Below are 22,591 nucleotides of genomic sequence, written 5' to 3' on the forward strand. Positions count from 1 at the left end.
TTTTTGAAAGCCTCCAGTGATGTAGTACCCGTAACATTTGAAGGCAAGACATTCCACTGGTTGATTGTTGTCATCGTTAGGTAATTTGTCCTTAGTCCTAGGTTGCTTCTCTCCTAGTTTCCATCCATTATTTCTTGTCTTGCCTCCTGGTGCTTTGGATAATAATATGCCCGCCTCATTTTGTGGCAGCCCCCTCAAATATCCCTTCAAAAATAAAAAAATCAGTCCCTCAAAAACCTTGGAGTCAAATGTTAGAGGTGGCAGCTCTAGGAGAATAGAATAGAATAGAATAGAACAGAATAGAATTTTTTATTGGCCAAGTGTGATTGGACACACAAGGAATTTGTCCTGGTGCATATGCTCTCAGTGTACATAAAAGAAAAGAATCATAAGGTACAACACTTAATGATAGTCATCGGGTACAAATAAGCAATCAGGAAACAATATCAATATAAATCGTAAGGATACGAGCAGCAAAGTTACAGTCATAAGTGGGAAGAGATTCATGGTGGGAACGATGAGAAGATTAATAGTAGTGCAGACTTAGTAAATCGTTTCACAGTGTTGAGGAAATTATTTGTTTAGCAGAGTGATGGCGGTCGGGAAAAAACTGTTCTTGTGTCTAGTTGTTCTGGTGTGCAGTGCTCTGTAGCGTCGTTTTGAGGGTAGGAGTTGAAACAGTTTATGTCCAGAATGTGAGGGGTCTGCAAGTTGTTGTTGTTGTTATTAATATTATTATTTATTTATTTATTTACCAACAGCGTTTGTGTGATGTTGCATACAACAAGGGTGAGCTTTGTCTCATAAGGATGCAATTATTCTCACATCCTGCTTATTCTCTTCCAATCCTTGGACTCCTCTACATGTCAACTCTCCTTCTTCTGAATGGATCAGTGCTGCCTCCAGACGGCATTCTGGGAAATGTGGAAAAGGGCATTCCAGTCAGTGGGCCATCCCCTTCCCATCTCAATGCTCTCACTTTCCTGCTCGATTTTTCAATAAGAAAAAAAACAAATGGCAATTATATGGGAGTAAGGAGAATACCTTGGCTCCAAGAGAAAATAAGGAGGCAGGAATTGTCAATCTTCTCAGATAGACCAGACAGGAAAAACGATCGGGATAGCTAATTCTATTCTATTCTATTTTAAGGCTACCTTAAAAAGCCGAGGTGGCGCAGTGGTTAAAGTGCAGTACTGCAGGATACTTCAGCAGACTGCTAGCTGCAGTTCGGCAGTTCAAATCTCACTGGCTCAAAGTTGACTCAGCCTTCCATCCTTCCGAAGTGAGTAAAGTGAGGACCCAGATTGTTGAGGGGGCCATATGCTGACTCTGTAAACCGCTTAGAGAGGGCTGTAAAAGCACTATGAAGCGGTAAATAAGTCTAAGTGCTATTGCTATTGCTACCTTAACAGAATAAGTACAAATTTCTCACCACCTCTTTTTACAGCCTGAGAAACTAGGTAGTATCTCTTTTTGAGCTTCTTTTCCCATTCTTTATGCAGCTGCAGGCTGTGCCCTCTCTTATCTGACCGTTCCCTAGGCAGCATCTCTTCGCCTGGTCTCTCAAGGTCTTTCTCATAAACCTTTACAGGAACTCCCACGAATGCAGAACTATCAATTCTGCAGCTGCTTCCACAGCAGGTGGCAAATATCTGCAACAGTTCAGTAGCTTCCTCTTTCCATGGGATTGTAAAAACCGCTGCTGTTTAAAGATGTTGCAGGCAGCAGCTGTGCTCCAAAAGCACATTTTGGAGATCAAACACAAAGAGCTGTATGACCCTGAAAACATGTATCTGCAGCATTTCCTGGGAAGAACAATCAAGAAAAAAGTAAAGTTCTATATTTAGACAAGAAAAACAAAATGCACAGGTACAGTATAGGTGGGACCTTGCTCAATAGTAGTAACTATGAGAGGGATCTTGGAGTCCTAGTGGACAACCATTTAAATATGAGCAGCAGTGTGCAGCAGCTGCCAAAAAAGCCAACACAGTTCTAGGCTGCATAAACAGAGAGATAGAATCAAGATCATATGAAGTTTTAATATCACTTTATAATGCCTTGGTAAGGCCACACTTGGAATACTGCATCCAGTTTTGGTCGCCACGATGTAAAAAAAATGTGGAGACTCTAGAAAAAGTGCAGAGAAGAGCAACAAAGATGATTAGGGGTCTGGAGGCTAAAACATATGAAGAAGGGTTGCAGGAACTGGGTATGTCTAGTTTAATGAAAAGAAGGATTAGGGGAGACATGATAGAATGTTCCAATATCTCAGAGGCTGCCACAAAAAAGAGGGAGTCAAGCTATTCTCCAGAGCACCTGAGGGTAGGACAACAAGCAATGGGTGGAAACTAATCAAGGAGAGAAGGAAATTAGAACTAAGGAGAAATTTCCTGACAGTTAGAACAATTAATCAGTGGAACAACTTGCCTGCAGAAGTTGTGAATGCTCCAACAATGGAAGTTTTTAAGAAGATGTTGGATAACCATTTGTCTGAAGTGGTGTAGGGTTTCCTGCCTAAGCAGGGGGTTGGACTAGAAGACCTCCAAAGTCCCTTCCAACTCTGTTATTCTAGGTGAGATGGAACTCAAATTGGATAAAAATCACCAGCGTCATGAAAAGCTAAAGTGACAACATAGATTCTGGATCAGGGCAGCATGAAAGGGCATAGAAGAGCCCTTCATGATCACAAAGCAGGTTTTTCCTACCAAGAGCCTTTCAGATGTGTGAAGCTACAGTGGCCAGGTTGCAAGTCATCCCATCTGGAGGATGCCCAGCTGTTCTAGGATTGAGGATCTAACTCTAGTTTTGAAGTCTTGCCTTCTTTCCAAAAGCTGTTCTTTCAGGTTTGTTTGTAGCTACTCTTAACAATGTCTTTTTTAAAAAGCATGCTCCACGCATGCAGGAAAGTTGCCATCATCAGGGTGAAACCCCATTAAAATGAAAGATTATTAGTTCAAATGTTAGCACCATAGTTGGATTACACATGCCTCTTGCCCTCTTCTCTTTCCATTAAGTTGAGGATCATGAGTCACTGCTGCATTGCTTTGACTCCTGGAACTCTTCCATATCTTATGCTGTTAAAACATAGAATACCAAAATTGGAAGGGACCTTGGTTGGACCTCTAGTCCTCTGCTACCATTGTCGAAGCATGAATCAGCTTCGTTCCCCCCCTGGGGAAACTGTAATTAATTAGAGGTGGATGAATCTTGTTTTCCATGGAGCATACTCTCAAAGAAAGAAAACCCGAAGTATATATTCTAAGAAACATTTTATTATAAAAGTACAAAACTAGCTAACTACATCCTTACCAGACAAAGGAAAATCAGGAAGTTAGAAAAGAAAGAATGTAGACATGTGTAGTAGTCCAATGTCTCACAAGACCAGCCTTATCTCAGCCACAGATAAGTTCCCTGGCCAGGCTACCGTAAGTCTTAGAATGGGAGCTCAGCTGGCAAACAAATAACGCAGTGACAAACCTCCTCCTCAAGCAGGAGATCCTATGTCATTTCTTTCAAATGACTGTCCAATCTCTTCTTGAAAACCTCCAGTGATGGAGCACCTACAACTTCTAGAGGGAAGCCATTCCACTGATTAATTGTTCTCACTGTCAGGAAATTCCTGCTTAGTTCCAGGTCCGATCTCTCTTTAATGATCTTCCACCCATTTCTTCTTGACCTGCCCTCAGTGCTTTGGAGAATAAGTTGATTCCCGTCTTCTCTGGGACAGATGCTCAAAGACTGGAAGACTGCTATCTTATCACCCCCTAGTCCTTCTCTTCGTTAGACTACACATTCCTAGTTCCATCCATCTTTAGGTATGTTTTCTTACCCCCAAGTGAAGAGAATGTCCTAGGATCATCCACATAAATTGCTCTTGGGCACATTTTGGGCTTCTTCCAATTGCCCATTGGTGTCCAGAGTGGTCTGTTAGCATAATTGCAGGGCATTATGGAAGGTCCCGGGGAGCACAGCAAAGATGGGGATTTGATCCCCCCCTCCCAGACTATAATCAAATCTGTTCCAAACAAATTTACTGCTACACCCAGAGTGTTTCAGCAGGATAATTCTGCCAAGAACCTGCCAGAACCAACTTCTCGGATAAGAAGCAAAACAATTTCTTCTTCTTCTTCTTCTTCTTCTTCTTCTTCTTCTTCTTCTTCTTCTTCTTCTTCTTCTTCTTCTTCTTCTTCTTCTTCTTCTTCTTCTTCTTCTTCTTCTTCTTCTTCTTCTTCTTCTTCTTCCTCTTCCTCTTCCTCTTCCTCTTCTTCTTCTTCTTCTTCTTCTTCTTCTTCTTCTTCTTCCTCTTCCTCTTCCTCTTCCTCTTTCCCTTCCCCTTCCCCTTCCCCTTCTCCTTCTCCCTCTCCATCTCCCTCTCCTTCTTCCTTCTTCTCCTCCTCCTCCTCCACTTCCTTCTTCTTCCCAGTTGCCTTTTGAAAAACCACCTTTGAGACAACTACCGGTATGATCTGGATGGCTGAGAATTTCCACAGACATTTTGACAAGAAGAGTACATTTGCTGTCTCATGTCTTATCACCAAATCTCCCAGCCTTTTTACATTTTACAAAAGGGCTCAATTGTGCTGTAAAACTCCTGAAGGCAAGAAAATGTGTGCAAGAAGCAGTGTAACTCATTTTTTTTTTAAAATTCACATATGATTAATGTTCCCTGTAAAGGGTCTTTTTGCTGTGTTTTCATCAGTATTTGAATTTTCAGTTATTGGATTGCAATTTTTATTTGTGTAAAGACACACCTATATATATATATATATATATATATATATATTTGTTATGGCGTAAGAAGTTGAATATTAAGCGCAGTTTTATACCTCCTTACCTGGAAATCATGGGAATTCTGCATATCCAATAAAGATTTGAACAGTTTACAGGCAAGGAAAAACAGTGTTAAGATGTTTTTTTGCATACTGGCAATTGGTGGTATGAAAGCTTGAAAATATCTTTGTCAATGAAACTTTTAGCTGTTATTTGACCAATATGGGGGATCTTTGGTGCTCTCTGCTCTTGGTGATTTTCTTGCAGACATTTCATTACCATACTAGGTAATATCATCCATACTGCAAGGATGGCTCTTATTTTTATATACTAGCGACTTGCTCGGTTAGTGTTGGTGACGGTCTTCCTTGATTAGGCTCTTCAAGGAACCAATAAGAACACTCCCACCAACACTGACAGGGCAAGTCACTACAATATAAAAACAAGAGCAAACCCCTCTCCTTTCTAGCATTGATGATGTTACCTTGTTTGGTAATGAAATGTCTACATAAAATTCACCAAGCTTTGAGAGCCCCACATTTCAACCCTGAACTACAAGAGACCTGGTATTTATAGAGAGGGAATGGCCAGAGATGCAGCTTCCTAGATCCTGATGCCCAGGAATGCTGATTAAAGCTATCAGCGTAGTTGTCGTTCTGCCGGACTCTATGACAGAGAAGTTTTAAAAGGTGAATTTAGGTCAGGGAAGTTTAATGCATTTGCTCTCTGTTAGAATCCTGAATAGTAATGCTGGAGGGGAGGAGAGAATCTGAGATATCCTAAGTGAGTTGTGAAATGAAATGATGCCTGGATTTTTTATTTTTTTGGAAAAGGCAAAACTATCGCTTTAGGGGAAAAAGGTCGGAGAAATCCCTTTCAAGTAGAAATGTTATTTTTTCCCCAAGAATAATTGGTTTGATCTGCTGAAATACTGACTCAAGTTACAAATTGCTTGACACCGCATAAGAAAGCATTGGATGAAATATTTAGTTTTGCTTTGATAGTAATCACAATTGATGTACAAATCCAGGCTACATTTAGTATCTTTTAGATCACGGAGGCACATTGCTGGATTGTATCTCTAGACACATTCCTAATAAAACTTCTTGGCAGACAACAGTGGAATAGAATTTGAAATGACTATGTCATAGCTTGAAATGTGTGTTCTGCTAAAGCAAGCACAACTTTCAATCAGAATAGAGCTGGAAGGGGCCTTGGAGGTCTTCTAGTCCAGCCCCAAGCTCAAGCAGGAGACCCTATACCATTTCAGACAAGTGACTACCCAGTCTCTTCTTAAAAACCTCCAGTGATGAAGCATCCACAACTTCTGGAGACAAGTTGTTCCACTGGTTAATTTAAGAAACTTCTCTGTGATGAAGATGCAATTGACTGATGGTGAATTTGTCAATGCCGATGGACAAATTCAAGTGGTGCTCCAATTGTTTTGGGATTGCACCCTATTATATTTGCTTTCTTTTGCCACAGTTGTTCTATTTCTGTTATTAATATTATTATTATTCCTGCAGGACAGCTCCTTCAACTGGCATAATAGGATCTGTCCAATAACAGCAATTGGGGGGAAGCTTTTGGTGGTCCCCCACTCCCAAGAGAGCTAGAGGATGCCTCTCCATTACAGCCTCTTGTTATAAAATACTTTTTATCACCAAAAATCAAGCTTGCTCCAACCTTTTTGGTCTTTCAGAAGCAAGCTAAACCCAAGCTATTCCAGCAGTTCTTTAAATGCTTCAGATAACACTGGAGAACTGTTTATGTGCTCTCATTTTAAGATAATTTTAAACATCTGTTAGATGATTATAACCAATTATAGGATAATTATTTCTATTGCACTTTTTTATTATGGATGTTTCCCCTTGTAAATAGCTGAGAGTCATAAGATTGTGGCAGTGGATATATCTAATAAGTAAAATAAATCTCACTCATGCTAGCCAATCAGTGCCATGTACTTTGGGAACATTTAACACTACTTATTACTGAATTAAATCATTGGTTTTTGGCTCAATATTATCTAGGCTGACTGGCAGCAGCTCATTTGCTTTTAAAAATAGGTTTCTCCAGCGTTAGAAATGTTTCACATTCAGCCTCAAATCTTTTCATGTTGTTTACTACGGAATAGCACCCTTTCCCCATCTATATGATGCAAACTCACAGAGATCTTGACTCAGAGAGGAAAACATTAGGTGTGAGCTTAATTAACATTTAACACTGGAGAGAAACAACACATGTTTTGACTACTACAAAAGAAAAAGAAAAAGAAAGAAAAGAAAGAAAACCAGACCGGATGATGGTTCACAGCAAGAATAACAGAAAACCGAGGGGGAAAAAATTAAACTTCCCTCCCTCCTTTTTCCACTCCGAATTCTCTTCCTCAAAACAGCATTTTTATTAGAAATAGCAGCCAGCATCAGCGAAGGGGGGATATTGAGGCACCCAAAGGTGGATTGTGAGTGTGATATGAAAGGAATGGGTTTATTTGCATGCGTAAAATTAAAAACATGTAGCAACAGGGACCACGTCAAGGACAGCTTGAAGAATGTGCAACGTCCACTGAATGTTTTCCTTGTTCTTACAGTGGTGATTGTTTACATCCAAGAAACTGCAGACAAAGAATGGCGAGAGGTGAGATGTTGCATTCCCCTCCCCATCCAACAGGGATGCATGTGTTTTATCCAGCTGTTGTCAGCCAAACCTTTCTGGCATATCTTATTGATAGACTTCCTGAGTTCTGATTGGGTGGATCCTTGCCAGGACCTCTCTATCCAGGACCTCTCTATGGTCTACTAATCTTCCTTCCAACCCCAACCTCCCTACCAATTCTAGCCCATTGCCCACAATATTTAGGAGGTTCTAGGGTTAAAACCTGAAGATCCAGTTTCATTATTAAACAAAAAACACACAAAAAAGCACAAAGTCAGTGTCAGAACAGTTTTCATCCTATCAGTCACTGCAATCTAAATGAGCAAGTCAAGAACAAAATGTAAGATATCTACTGACTGAAGCTGGGTGGGAAAATATAACTCATAAACACAACAGGCCAAAGCCGTTTGACGGAAGTGCTGATTTTAAATTGTCGACTGAAGTGGGAGATGAGACCAACGTGCCTTCTTTGCCACCGAGCAGATAATTCTTTTTTTACAGCTTTTGCCTAGCAGATAATTTCTTTGGCTCCTAACAGATAAATACGTTCTCGCTACGGGAGCAGCTATCACTTCTGCAAATCATAGCCTTGCTCTCTGTGGGCCAAGTGGCCGCAGTCTCATCAAAAGCCTTATCATCCCTGTCTGTGTTATACAGAGCCTTCCAGGACATATGTCCTTTCCCCCTCTCTCTTCTCTGGTGATTAATGTTTTGGAGCCTTAATCCTTGGATTAGGAGGATGGGGAAGGAAACCGGTCAACCTTCATGCAACCAGAAATGAGAAATGGTCCCTTGCATGAGGCAAAGGAAGCCAACTGAATCCTCTTTGAGCAAAGGAGATGGGTTAGGGTGCTCCACTGGAGCTGAGGAGGATGGGCAAGTTGAAGGCCACCATCTAGCCATCCCTCTCCATTTCCAAGCCTCTTCTGACTGTGGCGGCCGATTGTCTAACTGTGGGGGTTTACCTAGCCTGCAAATGGGGGATATGAATAAGGAGCTGTTTCCTTATTAACCGCCTGCTTTTGCCTTTCTACTCCCCAGTTTGGCCGCACAGAGGTGATTGATAACACACTGAACCCTGACTTTGTTCGCAAATTTGTACTTGACTATTATTTTGAGGAAAAGCAGAACCTGCGTTTCGATGTGTGAGTTGCTTCTGCTCTTTTCTCCTTCTTCCCATACCCCACCTTCCTTGTTTTCTTTTCTTTCTTTTTTTTTTTTCTTGGCTTGTCTCCTGTACAGATACTAGACCTTGTTGCTCCTGTCTCTGGCAGCAGCTAAATTTTGGGAAGCACCAAAAGGCCAAAGGATAATGCATTTTCCTAATGTTTTTTTCCAGTTACAATGTGGATTCCAAGACGTGCAACCTGCCCAAGAGTGTGAGTATCATGGTTGCTTGCCCTACACTTCAAACTGGACATTCATGGGGGAATTTCCTGTACTGTACATCCATGTGGCATTTTCTTTTTTCAGCTGGGATCTATGTTAACTGATTACCGTAGTGGAAATCAGGGAAGAAAGTCAACAGTAGTCATAAGAAGGAAGAAAAGAATTGTGTTGTCTTTTTAATATATATATAGCCGGTCTGTCCTGATTTTAGGGTTAGTTTTAAAAATTTTAATATTTATTTTAATTGACAAGTTTTAAATTATGGGCCAAATTTATAAATTATTTTAACTTTATTTTTTAACTGTGATGTTTGTATAGATGTTTTTTATCTGGCTGTTCACCGCCCTGAGTCCGAAAGGAGAAGGGCGGTATAGAAATTCGAATAAATGAAAAAAAATGAAATGAAATATATATATATATATATATATATATATATATATATATATATATATGTGTGTGTGTGTGTGTGTGTGTGTGTGTGTGTGTGTGTGTGTGTGTGTAGTTAATATTTCAGGTTTCTTCCCGTGTAATTGTGGATATATCCCTAAAAGGGTAGAAGCGACGTTTCGGCAGAATCCCATCTGCCATCATCAGGCTTATATTAGCAGTCATTTTGCACTAACTGACGTTGGAATTTCAAATCTGGTGCTTTGAAATTTTTGAAATTTTTGAGATTTGAAATTCCAACGTCAGTTAGTGCAAAATGACTGCTAATATAAGCCTGATGATGGCAGATGGGATTCTGCCGAAACGTCGCTTCTACCCTTTTAGGGATATATCCACAATTACACGGGAAGTAACCCGAAATATTAACTATACACACATACATACCCGTATATATATATATATATATATATATATATATATATATATATATGTATGTATGTATGTATATATATATATATATATATATATATATAGAGAGAGAGAGAGAGAGAGAGAGAGAGAGAGAGAGAGACAGCTGGTCTTAATAACAGCTTAATAACAGGGTGCCTTAGACCACTGTACTACCAAGGTTCTTGTTCCTTAAACAAACAACTGGCCAGAGGTGGGTTTCAGCAGGTTCTGACCAGTTCTGGGGAACCGGTAGTGGAAATTTTGAATAGTTCAGAGAACCAGTAAATACCACCTTTGACTGGCCCCACCCCCATCTATTCTCTGCCTCCCGAGTCCCAGCTGATCGGGAGGAAATGGGGATTTTGCAGCAACCTTCCCCTGGATTGGGGAGGGAATGGAGATTTTACAGTATCCTACCCCTGGAGTGGGATAGGAATGGAGATTTTACAGTATCCTTATCCTGCCACACCCACTAAGCCATGCCCACCAAGCCACATCCACAGAACCAGTAGTGAAAATTTTTGAAACCCACCACTGCAACTGGCGTGTGTTTCTAGAACAGTGATTGCAAATCTATCACAGACACACAGACACACACATTCAAACACATCTTCTAACTTACCAGCTGTCAGGCACCAAGCAACCAGTTCCAGACATGAAAGGTACACATTTACTTTATTGTGCTCCACCTATAGTACAAGAACCTCTCCAGATTGCTTGCCTTCCCTTGGGAAGAAACAAATAAGGTTCTGTGTAACTTAAGAGTGCTGAGCCGTAAGTCTCTTGAGGCTGCGCAAAGACTCAAGGCTAGTTCCCTGCTTGACCTTCTCGCCTAGCTGGCTGTTTCCCAACAGCAACAAAGTTCAGCCATTTTGATTCAGTTCCTGCAGTGGTAGGAGCCAGGACAAAGAAATACAAAGAATACATGGAGAAGAATCAGTCTAGTGGTTTTAGTTAAATTAATTTTTGAATTTATATTTTTAATTTCATAACTAGGCAAGCATGAGAACCTTAACCCAAAGCTTGGGAGTTGCGAATTAAAGGGACAGGATTTCCATAGTACATTTCAGCTTCTCTTCCTAAACTTCATCCTTTTCTGGTTACCTCTTATGGCTGTCTCCAGTGATAGTTTTTTAAAGCCACTTTTGTCATGACCCTCAAGTCTTGCACAGTTCTCCTTTTTCTAAGAAAATTGGTATCCTTAGTATCAAGCTATAGCAGGGGTGTCAAACTCAAGGCTGGATCCGGCCCACGGGTGCTTAGATCTGACCCATGGGGCCACCCTGGAAATAGCAAAGGACCGGCCCACGGTGCCTCTGCCAGCAAAAATTGAGCTCCGTTTTCACTGGCAGAGAGTTGCAGGAGGCCGTCCCAGCTGAAAACAGAGATTGGGAGCCTGTTTTCATTGGCAGAGCGCTTGGGACACCACAGGCACCCCCAACACAAGTGATGTCAAGCTGGCCACGCTCACCCTAGCCACGCCACTGCCCTCCCCCCGAGGTCAAACACAACTCTGATGCGGCCCTCAATGAAATCGAGTTTGACACCCTGAGCTATAGCTTCACTAAAGCAAACTAAATGAATGAATGAATGAATGAATGAATTCATTTTCTTTCTTTCTTTCTTTCTTTCTTTCTTTCTTTCTTTCTTTCTTTCTTTCTTTCTTTCTTTCTTTCTTTCTTTCTTTCTTTCATCATTCATTAATTCCAAGCTAAAGTGAATGGAACGAATGACTGAATCACACATTTTTCTGTTGTGACCTAGGCCCAAGTAGTTATTACCAGACACAATCAGTCCTAAACAAACGTATTTTATTAGAACAGCTGAGAATTACTTCATTCTCAGTTTACTTCATTCTCAGCTTAGTCCAAATTAATTCCAAAACATAAACAGTCCTTCGGCCTTATCACCAACCTTTGTCTTCTTTGGCACCCTGCCAAAGGCTTTTCTTGGCAAAACCCCACGAAGTTCCAAAGCAAGAGATGCCGACAAGAAACAAATGTAGCAACATTGCTTTCCTACAAAATCCCAAGAGCTGTTGCTACTCTTTTAAGCCTTTTGGGAGGGGCCAATCATCTCCTGGCCTTACTCCTGAGTCGTCCTTTTTGCTTTAGCTGCTCTTGTCTTCTGGCAGCTCTTTGCATGAGTGCACTAGGAACAGGCTCCTCCTGTTCCTCTGCCTCTCTTCTATCCGCCTCTGGAGGCTCCAGAGTCCGCACATCGCTCCCAGATGGCCCTGGCCCCATCTCTGCCTCCGACGCAGAGCCCTCGCCTGGGTGTTCCCCTGACTCCAGGACTGGCCCATTGTCCTCCCCAGCCTCCTCACTGTCTGACTCCGCTGACAGCTCTGCAGGCTGCTGGCAGACAACAACATTTTCCTCCTCTTCACTCCCTGCCTCTCCATCCCCTCTGTTGTTTCCCTTTAGACCAAAGCCCCCAGGGAAGGCACCTCTTCCTTTGTGCATTGTCACATGTCTAGATAAAAAATAAACACCACGGATGGATCTTTGCTCTGCTCTAGGACATGGCATTATACTGTTATCTGTTAAACTAGAAGAGAGTTTTCTTCAGCTGAGGTGGGGTGAGAAGCCACTAACTCCACTCTCCTTTTTTTTTTACATGCTACTTTATCCAACCTGACCTATAGAAGGTAAGTTGTGTCTAGCCCTCTAGGGATCACGTGGCACTATCTGGTTGGACTAGACCTGACTGGAGAGCAAAGGGGAGAAGACGAAACCACTCTTAAGTGGGGGAAGTGTCTGTTCAAAGGTTAGGTTTTCACAGCCCATTTAGCCAGGTTAAACCCTAGTGGATGCATTTCCAAAACATGATAGGCTTGGTCCATATTGAACTATGGTTTGGATTTTCATGTGACTTAATGTGCTGCACTAACCCAGGAATATGGGAGACTTGCATATGTAGTCTGAGTTTGGACAAATAGTACCTGAAGACATTCCAAGCAAGTCCCAGTGAAATCGAACCATGCAGAGCATTTGGCTTCCTAAATATTGGATGACCTCCTCCCTGCTATCTTGGAGGTTTACTCAGTTTAGGGAGGTAACACCACATCTTCAGCTAATGCTGTTTCTGCTCATCCTAAAGCTTTTGGAGAACCTAAGCCCTGCCCAGGAATATCAGATTGCAGTCAATGCAGCACACTGGAGATATCACCAACTGAACAATGGATGACCAAATCTTTCACTTGGTGGAAAGCTTTCCTTTCCCGTCCCTTCCCTTCCCTTCCCTTCCCTTCCCTTCCCTTCCCTTCCCTTCCCTTCCCTTCCCTTCCCTTCCTGTCCCGTCCCTTCCCTTCCCTTTCCTTCCCTTTCCTTATTTCCCTCCCTTCCCTTTCTGTATTTTCCTTCCCTTCCCTTTCCTTATTTTCCTTTCCTCTCTCCCCTCCCCTCCCCTCCCCTCTCCTCTCCCCCTGCTAGGTCGTGTCTCAGGATTCACCTCTCCTTCTTTCTCTTGGTATCATCCCAGGGGTGAAATGCTCCCGGTTCAGACCGGATCGCCCGATCTGGTAGCGATGTCGGTGGGTGGTTTGGAGAACCGGTAGCAAAAATCCCTGCCCCCACCCCATGCCCAGCTGAGCCTACAACCCCTTTGGCCAAAAAAATGCTTTTAAAAGTAAAAAAAAAAAAGCCTCTGATGACCGTGCGGCTCAGTTGGGATCGTCAGAGGCTTTTAAAAGCATTTTTTCTACAATCTCTTCGGCCGAAGAGGTTGTAGAAAAAATGCTTTTAAAAGAAAAAAAAGCCTCTGCCGATCAGGCAACTCAGCTGGGATCGTCAGAGGCTTTTAAAAGCATTTTTTTTACAACCTCTTCGGCCGAAGAGGTTGTAGAAAAAAATGGTTTTAAAAGTTAAAAAAACAACAACAGTTGGCCACGCCCACCCAGTCACATTACCCCCCCCACCAAGCCACGCCCACAGAACCGATAGTAACAAATTTTACATTTCACCACTTTCTCATCCACAGGGCTTCTTAGGCCAGGCCTTTGTGGCCTTGGGGGAGATCATCGGCTCTCAAAGAGGTCGCCTGGAACGGAACCTTACGTAAGTCATGGTAAGGGGGTATCTGGCAAGGTTTTTGGGGGAACCTGGATGATGGTGATTTGGAGGGATCTCTGTTCTAATGCTGTGAATGCATTATGGCCAGAAGGTTAAAATCAAAATTACAAGTTTGAGAAGAAGAGCTTTGGAGGACTAAGCTCACAAGGCCATTGTTTGTCTCACAAATTATCACCAAATTTTTGTTCTGGCACTCTGACAAATCCGCTATCAACGGACACATAGCCTTAAACAATATCTACATATTGTGCAAAAGAGATAACCAGTAAGCCAAAAAGGCAGCAAAAAGACCAAACATCTCCCCATCAACTATCAATACCCAGATGAGCATAGATTAACACCAAGATTAACATCATAATCAAGAAGCAAACAATACCCCAATCAAAGAACTGCCAAACAAGCCAACACTAAACAGGTCAACCAAAAAACCACCAAGACCACTCTCACTAACACTGATAGGGTATGACTCTAGAACAGGGCTATCAAACTCCCAGCCCATGGACCGGATGTGTCATGTGCTGGCCACGCCCACGCCTGGTTTAGCGAAGGGGAAAAAAAGTCCCGATATGTCATGTGACGCCACTGTAGCAACATGAATTTGACACCCCTGCTCTAGAATATTAATTGAGAGCAAATCCCACTCCCTCCTAGCACTGATGATGTTACCTTGTTTGGGTAATGAAATGTCTTCAATGGAAAACAACCAATCTGAGTGAGCACCAAGGACCCCTATTTGGCACTGAGTGGGAGGTTGGCCTGGATGGCCTCTGAGGGACATTGTTACTCTATGATTCTATTGATTCCTCTAGCTCAGTGTGTGAAGGCACTCTCCTTCATACAATCGTTTCCTTCTATGCAATCCCTCTGTAGGAACAACTTTGATTTTCTGGGAAGCTAGAGCAGCAACTGACGATATTGTCACCATAACAGCTTTCAGTCATGGAGTTTCCACTGAGCAAGGGGTTGAGCTAGATGGCTGCTGTCCTTCCCAATTTAATTAATTTAATTTAATTAATTTAATTTATGTGCTGCCCCTCTCCAAAGACTCAGGGCGGCTCACAATACATTTTAAAAAATCATTATAAAAAAACATTGAAAAATTAAAAACATTAAAAACTCGTTCACGCCATTCACGGCCGGATCTCGCCAGATCACAAGAGCGAGATCAACGGCCCCAGGCCTGCCAGAAAAGCCAGGTCTTCACCACTTTTTGGAAGGCCAATAGGGTGGGGATGGTCCGGACCTCAGGAGGTAACTGGTTCCAGAGAGCTGGGGCAGCCACAGAGAAGGCCCTCCCCCGTGGGGCCACCAGCCGGCATTGTTTAGCTGACGGGACCCAGAGGAGACCAACTCTGTGGGATTGTGATTCTATAAGTCATAGTACCACAAGTAATCCTCAATTTAGGACCAGTTGAAGTTACGATGGACTCCAAAAATGATACTTATGACACAGATTCAGATTCAAAGTTCTGATGGCTGGGACTTCTCTCAATGTGGCCCACATTATGGCCATTTGAAGTGGCCCATGGTCACATGACTTGGATTTACAATGGTTGTTTCTTTTTGCTGGAAACTGGAGTTTATTTCCAGTTTCCAGCAAAAAAAACATCCACTGGGGACAATGGGTTCACTTAATGACCTCCATGAAAAAGTTGTAAAATCAAGTGAGTCATCTGCTGACCTGCTTAATGAATTGCACGACTTACAACAATAATCCCAGGCTCATTTATGGTCATAAATTGAGGACGACCTGAAGTGGGATTTGAACAGTTTGTATGCCTTTTTGTCTCACATGTTTTAATACAGTTAAGCAGCCTTTATTCTCCAACAGAAAGGAGGGAGGGAGGGAGGGAGGAGGAAGAGAGAGAGAGAGAGAGAGAGAGAGAGAGAGAGAGAGAGAGAGAGAGAGAGAAAGAAAGAAAGAAAGAAAGAAAGAAAGAAAGAAAGAAAGAAAGAAAGAAAGAAAGAAAGAAAGAAAGAAAGATGGATGGATGGATGAAGCAGTGTCTTCATCCTTCCAGGATGTTGGAACTCTGCCTGAAAATTCTGGGGTTTGGCTAAGATTCCTTAGAGTCCCTACGGATTTGGAAAAAAAAACCCAGGTTGTAGAGATCAGAAACAGACAATTTCAAATTCCCGAAGGCCAATGGCTTCACTCTTATTTGTTCCATTCAGGTTACAGCAACGATCTGAGGATCTCAGGAAGAGAAACACTTTAAAAACAACAGCCATGTAATTGCTTAATCAGTTCAGCTCTTCTGATTAAAATATCTCATTAGTTGGCAGCCTGAATAAAAAGGAACTCAGCTCTCGGGTGTGGGAGGGCAGCCAAGTGTGTGTGTGGAGTGTGGGGGGAAGGGACTTTGCTGGAATACTCCAGCTTTGATACAGATGCATTAGCAAACTGAAGGAGAAGGATGGTCGGGCCATTCTGAGCCCTGCGTGGGAAGGATTGTATTTGGAACTGTTTCAGAACAGATACTGTTGGCTGAAGGCCCTCAGTCCTTCAGCTTTGGGGGGGAAAAACTTGTAGGAACTTCTGGGGTTTCCCACCTGGCAGCAAGGACAAAGCTGGAGGTCTTGGGGACTTGCTTCTCCCTCAGAGACAAAATATGCTGCTGCCCACCTTAAAATGGTTGTGACACACAGCAGTCGCCTTGTGTGGTGGAATGTAGTCTGGATTCCCAGGAGGGCAAAGAGGCAGCAGAGCTTGGAAAGTTTGGTTGGCAGGAAGAGGGTTGAAACTAGCAGTTCCCATGTCACGGTTCCATGTAATACACCCATAGCAAGCAGAAGGTATGGTAAACAATTTCCTCAAAGAACAAGTTTATCGGATATATCATATTGGTACAAGCTGGTGAAAAATGACTCTAAAGATTCCCGCGGTTTTCACCTAATTAAAAGTAAAAGTTTTCCCCCTTTTCCCAAGCAATGTCACATGGTCCAATCAAGGTGCTGTCTGGTCGCTTGTAAACCTCACTCCTCCTCTCCTCAGCCACCAATGGGAATGTCCTTGGTTGACAAGGGAAACTATTTTGTTTTGGCTACAAAACCACAGCTTTCTCTATTCCCCCCCCCCCCCGCTCCCTATCCCTCAGCACCATTATGGCAGCACTGAAGCCTCCAAGATGGCTTTCGGTCAGGCTAGCTTCAGAGTTGACATCCCAGAATGTCTCTATAGCTCTGCAAATAGTTGCTTTAGCCCGGCAAGATTCTGTCTGTAGGTGAAGAACAATCCAAGCAACGAAGGTAACGCCACCTGTCGTTCTTGGGACCTGACAGCTTGCTATGGTGGGAATTAGGAAGCAGGACAGAGGTGGGTTTCAGCAGGTTCTGACCAGTTCTGGAGAATCAGTAGCGGAAATTTTGAGTAGTTCGGAGAACCGGTAGTAAAAATTCTGACTGGCCCCACCCCCATCTATTCTCTGCCTCCCAAGTCCCAGCTGATCGGGAGGAAATGGGGATTTTGCAGTAACCTTCCCCTGGAGTAGGGAGGGAATGGAAATTTTACAGTATCCTTCCCCTGCCACGCCCATCAAGCCATGCCGTCCCACCAAGCCACACCCACAGAACTGGTAGTAAAAAATTTTAAAACCCACCACTGAAGCAGGCCCCCTGATTGTTCCTTCATTCTGATCTCCAACTGAGGGGAATCTATTCCTATGCTGTTTCGTTGGCATTTATGCTTTCTGACCGAAGGAAGCTATTCAGGGTAACCATCCGTGCCAGGCAAATAAGAATCACATCGCTGTAATATAATGGGGGGAAGGGAGTGCAATTCCCTTCAATATTATTATCCCACCCAATGGCCTCTTGCAGTTTAGGTATTTAATTTTTATTTATTGCTAATCTTCTCCGCTCAGCTAACTTTGGATTCAGGGTCCAGTAATTTCTAATAGGCATGCTATAAAGCAAGGGAGCTGCTATATGGCTGTTATAGTTATTAGCACATCATTCTAACAAGAAAATGGGGGATATAAAAGACGATGGTGATGTTGATGGATAACCACAAGGTTTGTCTTCCTTTTCTTCAGCTTTACACAGAGAAGGAAGCCTACTAGAGGCTTCACGTAACTGCTTTGTTTCATTTTCCAATCAAAAGTGATAGGAAGTCTATTGTTTGCCACCCAATCTAAGCAGCAGAATTTTAGGGTTCTGTGGAGGCTGCAGAAAAGAGGCTGAAGGTTACCCATCCTTCTTATAAAGCAATGCCTGCAATACATTTTTGGGTAGTTGAAGCCACAAATTGGATTTTCTCCATCGTTACTGTTTATCTTGCTTTTAACCATTTCCAAGCTTTGTTTATGTGTATTATTAACTGTTAATTTATATCTGTATCTATCATCTGTCTGTCTATCATCTATCTATCATCTATCTATATCTATCACCTATCATCTATCTATCTCTGTGTATCTCTATGTCTGTCTGTGTCTATCTATCATCTATCTATGTGTATCCATCTATATCTGGCTATTTGACCATCATCTGTCTATCATCTGTCTATCTCTGTCTATCTCTCTATCTATATTTGTCTATCTAGCTATCTCTGTCTCTATCTATCTTCTGTCTATCTCTCTCTATATTTGTCTACATACATATCTATCTATCTATCTATCTATCTATCTATCTATCTATCTATCTACCTATCTATGTCTGTTTAGCTAGCTAGCTCTATTTCTATCTCTGTCTCTATCTATCATCTATCTGTCTATCTATATCTATATCTATATCTATATCTGCCTGCCTGCCTGCCTGCCTGCCTGCCTATCTATCTATCTATCTATCTATCTATCTATCTATCTATCTATCTATCTATCTATCTATCTATCTATCTATTGTCTATGTCTGTCTGTTTAGCTAGCTAACTCTATCTGTTTCTATCTCTATCTCTGTCTCTGTATCTATCTATCATCTATCTGTCTATCTATATCTATATTTGGCTATCTGCCTGCCTGCCTGCCTGCCTGCCTGCCTATCTATCTATCTATCTATCTATCTATCTATCTATCTATCTATCTATCATCTAACTATCTATCTATCTATCTATCTTTCTATCTCTGGCTATCTGTCTCTCTCTGTCTGTCTGTCTGTCTATCATTCTAGCTAGCTAGGTAGCTATCTACGGTATCTAGCTATCTATCTCACACTGTATTCTCTGCCTTGGGTGCCACCAGAAACGAAGGTTTCAGCTCCCATAATCCTCTGCCTGCACAGCACATGAAATTATTGGGAGCTGAAGCTCAACACATATGAGAGGTTCAGGTGTGGGGACATTGTTTTACTATGAAACCCTGACTGGTCCCTGTGCATGGCTGCCGACTTCCTCCTGGACGTGTATTGGTGATCGTATTTCATCTTTCTCATTTGCGTTCCTGTCCACACATCTATCCTACGTTGCCATGTTGGTTCCATTACTGCCAGCAGGAGCAACTCCTTTGTAGCAGCAAGAAGGGACCACTCCCACCCTAACTTTGGGTTTTTATCTCTCCATCGCATTTAGGGGAGTTCCAGGAAAGAAATGTGGTGCCATAGTGCTGTCTGCTGAAGAGCTCAGCAATTGTCGGGTGAGTGGCTTGTTCTCTCTCTCATCTTGGGGGGAAAAGTTGGGAACGCCTTCCCTCCCACCACCTCATGCATAGTGGGACATGAGTAAAATGAGTGGGGCAGCCTGTCTAAGGTGAACTACCAAGAAAGGAGAATATTTGTAGCTCAGGCTTGAACTAAGGGGGTCCCTGGTGCTCTCTAAACTTGGTTGTTTTCTTGCAGATGTTTCATTTCCCAAACAAGGTCACTACTTATCACTACTAGCAGTGATGATGTTATCTAGTTCAGGGGTCTCCAACCTTGCCAACTTGATGACTTGTGGACTTCAACTGGGAGTTGAAGTCCACAAGTCGTAAAGTTGCCAAGGTTGGAGACCCCTGATCTAGTTTGAGTAACGAAATGTCTGCAGTAGGGGTGAAATGCTCCTGGTTTGGTCCGGTTCGCCCGAACTGGTAGTAAAAAAATGCTACTGGTTCGCTGAACCGGTAGTAAAAAATGTAAAAAAAAAAAAAAAGTTCCGATGATCAGCTGAGTGATGTGTGATCGTTGGAACTTTTTTTTTTTTACTTTTTAGGCATTTTTTTACTACCGGTTCTCTGGAACTGGTAGTAAAAATGCTTTTAAAAAGTAAAAAAAAAGAGGCTCCAATGATCACAGCTGTGCCACGCGATCATCAAAGCCTTTTTTTATCTTTTAAAAGCATTTTTTTACAACCTATTCGCCCGAATAGGTTGTAAAAAAATGCTTTAAAAAAATAATAAAAAAAGAAGTTGGCCACGCCCACCCAGTCACATTACCCCCACCACCACCACCAAGCCACGTCCACAGAACTGGTAGTAACAAATTTTACATTTCACCACTGGTCTGCAGGAAATATAACCAAACTTAGAGAACAACCAAGGTGAACTCTTTTACACCGACGTCCAATTAAGAACAGGGACAAACAACCTTTGCCAAGTCTAGGACCCTACTTGACTTTTGAATGGCATGGTATGAATTGCCAGAAAACGGTGGAGGAAGATACCCAACCATAATGCTCACTATTCATGTAACTCAATAATCCACAGTGTAGATACCGAAAATAAAATTAGCTATTTTTAAAATGGCACAGATTTTGGTGTTCTCTCTTCAAATCTCGAGACTTTTCAACCTTCTTAAGCCAAAACCTTTCAGGAGTTCGTGTAGGAACCCCGAAATCTTAATAAGGCTTAGCAATTTTTAGAGCATTTAAATTAAAGTTTATTTATTTATTTATTTATTTATTTATTTATTTATTTATTTATTTATTTATTTATTTATTTATTTATTTATTGGTTCGATTTATATGCCGCCCTTTTCCGGAGACTCAGGGCAGCTTACAATGCATTAAGCAATAGCCTTCATACTTTTGTATATACCTGCTTAGTAGGGCTTTCAGGCCCCCCTAAGCGGTGTTCTTTTTTATACAAAGTCAGTTTATTGCCCCCACAATCCGGGTCCTCATTTTACCTACCTCGGAAGGATGGAAGGCTGAGCCAACCTTGAGCCTGGTGAGATTTGAACTTGCAGTAATTGCAGGCAGCTGGTGTTACTTAACAGTGCTTTAGTCTGCTGCGCCACCAAGGCTCAAGTTGAATTAATTGTGCCGTGTACTTGTACCATTGATGTAGAATAATGGAAGGGACTGTGGAGGTCTTCTAGTCCAACCCCCGTTCAAGCAGGAGACCCTATACCCATGATGGCAAACCTATGGCCCGTGCGCCACAGATTGCACACAGCGCCCTCTCTGTGGGCATGCAAGCCGTTGCCTCAGTTCAGCTCTGTCACGCATGCGCATGGGCCTCCCTCCAGCCAGCTGGTCGTCAGGTCTCTGCTGTGCATGTGCGTGGGGTGCATGCGGGGGCGTGCACATGCTAGGCGAATGCAGGAGGCCGTGCGCATATGCGCAGGGTGGAGTGCGTGCAGGGGACCATGGGCAGAGCACATGTGCGACGGCTGCACAAGCATTACATTTTGGGTGTTCAGGCGTATGCATGCACACGCTTTGGGCATTTGGTCCGGAAAAGGTTCACCATCACGGCCCTATACCATTTCAGACAAATGGCTGCCGGTCTCTTAAAAGCCCCCAATGATAGAGCACTCACAACTTCTGGAAGCAAGTCGTTCCACTGATTAATTGTTCTCACTATCAGGAAATTTTTCCTTAGTGCTCTCCCTGATTCATTTTCATCCATTGTTTCTTGTCCTGCCTTCAAAGTGCTTTGGAGAATAGGTTGACCACTGCTTCTCTGTGGCAGCCCCAGAACAGCAAAAAGCTTTGTTTAATATGCCCTGCATACCCCAAATTACATTGCTACATTTTGGCAGTAAGCCAAAACAGAGGTATAGATTCAAGATAGGAATCAAATATGGGGACAGTCAATTTTATGCCATTATGGCAGGGAATAGACTTCCCTGCCCCCAGTTCTGCTATGCTTCCTGCTGTCTCAACATGGCTGCAGTTGAGAGAGATAGAGAGGGAGGGAAAAGAAAGAGAGAGAGAGAGAGAGAGGAGAGAGAGAAGAAAAAAGAGATATATAGGGATGGATGAGTGGAGAATGCGCTCTTCAAGTATGGAAAAGTACGGAAGAGTTCATCTGTGGGTGAGAATGTTTTCAATTCATCCATTCCTGACAAATTTCAGCCCTGAAACTCAGCCACTTAAACTACTTATCTTAAAAAGGGCCATTGTAAAATTTGGCCACTAGCAGTTTTGAATGTAAGTTGATTCTCAGAGGTATAATGCCACACAAAAAAAAAAAAAAACTGGACTGACTCTAAGAACAGCCTAGACCAGAGATGCTGGAAACCATCTGTAAGCTATTCATGTTCCTCGGGGAAAGAACATGAACAAATCATACAATGAGAACGTTTTTTTTTAGAAAGTGCAATCAAATCAGAAATGCCTCTTTTGTGTTTACATATATACACTGCTCAAAAAAATAAAGGGAACACAAGCAGAAGACATCGAAGATCTGAATGAATGAAATAGCCTTATTAAATACTTTGTTCGTTACATACAGTAGTTTTGTGTTCCCTTTAGTTGTTTGAGCAGTGTATAAACTACTGTATGTAAAGAGCAAAGTATTTAATAAGGCTATTTCATTCATTCAGATCTCGGATGTCTTCTGCTTGTGTTCCCTTTATTTTTTTGAGCAGTAAATTTTGAGTGTCTGTTAGTATTAAAAAAAATAAAAAGTTTGAAACGGTGGGTTTATTCTGTTTTTTTTGGGTAGTTTTCCACTCCGATAGTTAATTATTTTTGCCTCCTCCTCCCTTGCTTCCGCTTCCTTTTCTGATGTCGC

General features: G+C 42.3%; 1 protein-coding gene across 1 annotated transcript in view; it reads left to right on the top strand.

Moving 5' to 3' along the window:
• Positions 1 to 22,591, top strand: part of CPNE9 (copine family member 9) — a 66,286-nt gene that overhangs the window by 22,365 nt on the left and 21,330 nt on the right. Inside the window, exons 3-7 of the mRNA XM_070933508.1 lie at positions 7,361 to 7,407; positions 8,467 to 8,570; positions 8,765 to 8,804; positions 13,633 to 13,709; positions 19,225 to 19,288. Of these exons, the coding sequence (XP_070789609.1) occupies positions 7,361 to 7,407; positions 8,467 to 8,570; positions 8,765 to 8,804; positions 13,633 to 13,709; positions 19,225 to 19,288 (332 nt within the window). The remainder of the gene's footprint in view (positions 1 to 7,360; positions 7,408 to 8,466; positions 8,571 to 8,764; positions 8,805 to 13,632; positions 13,710 to 19,224; positions 19,289 to 22,591) is intronic.

Source organism: Pituophis catenifer, unplaced genomic scaffold (assembly GCF_029215685.1).
Source record: "Pituophis catenifer annectens isolate HBS135680 unplaced genomic scaffold, rPitCat1.0.hap2 SCAF_2, whole genome shotgun sequence".
Taxonomy (NCBI): Eukaryota; Metazoa; Chordata; class Lepidosauria; order Squamata; family Colubridae; genus Pituophis; species Pituophis catenifer.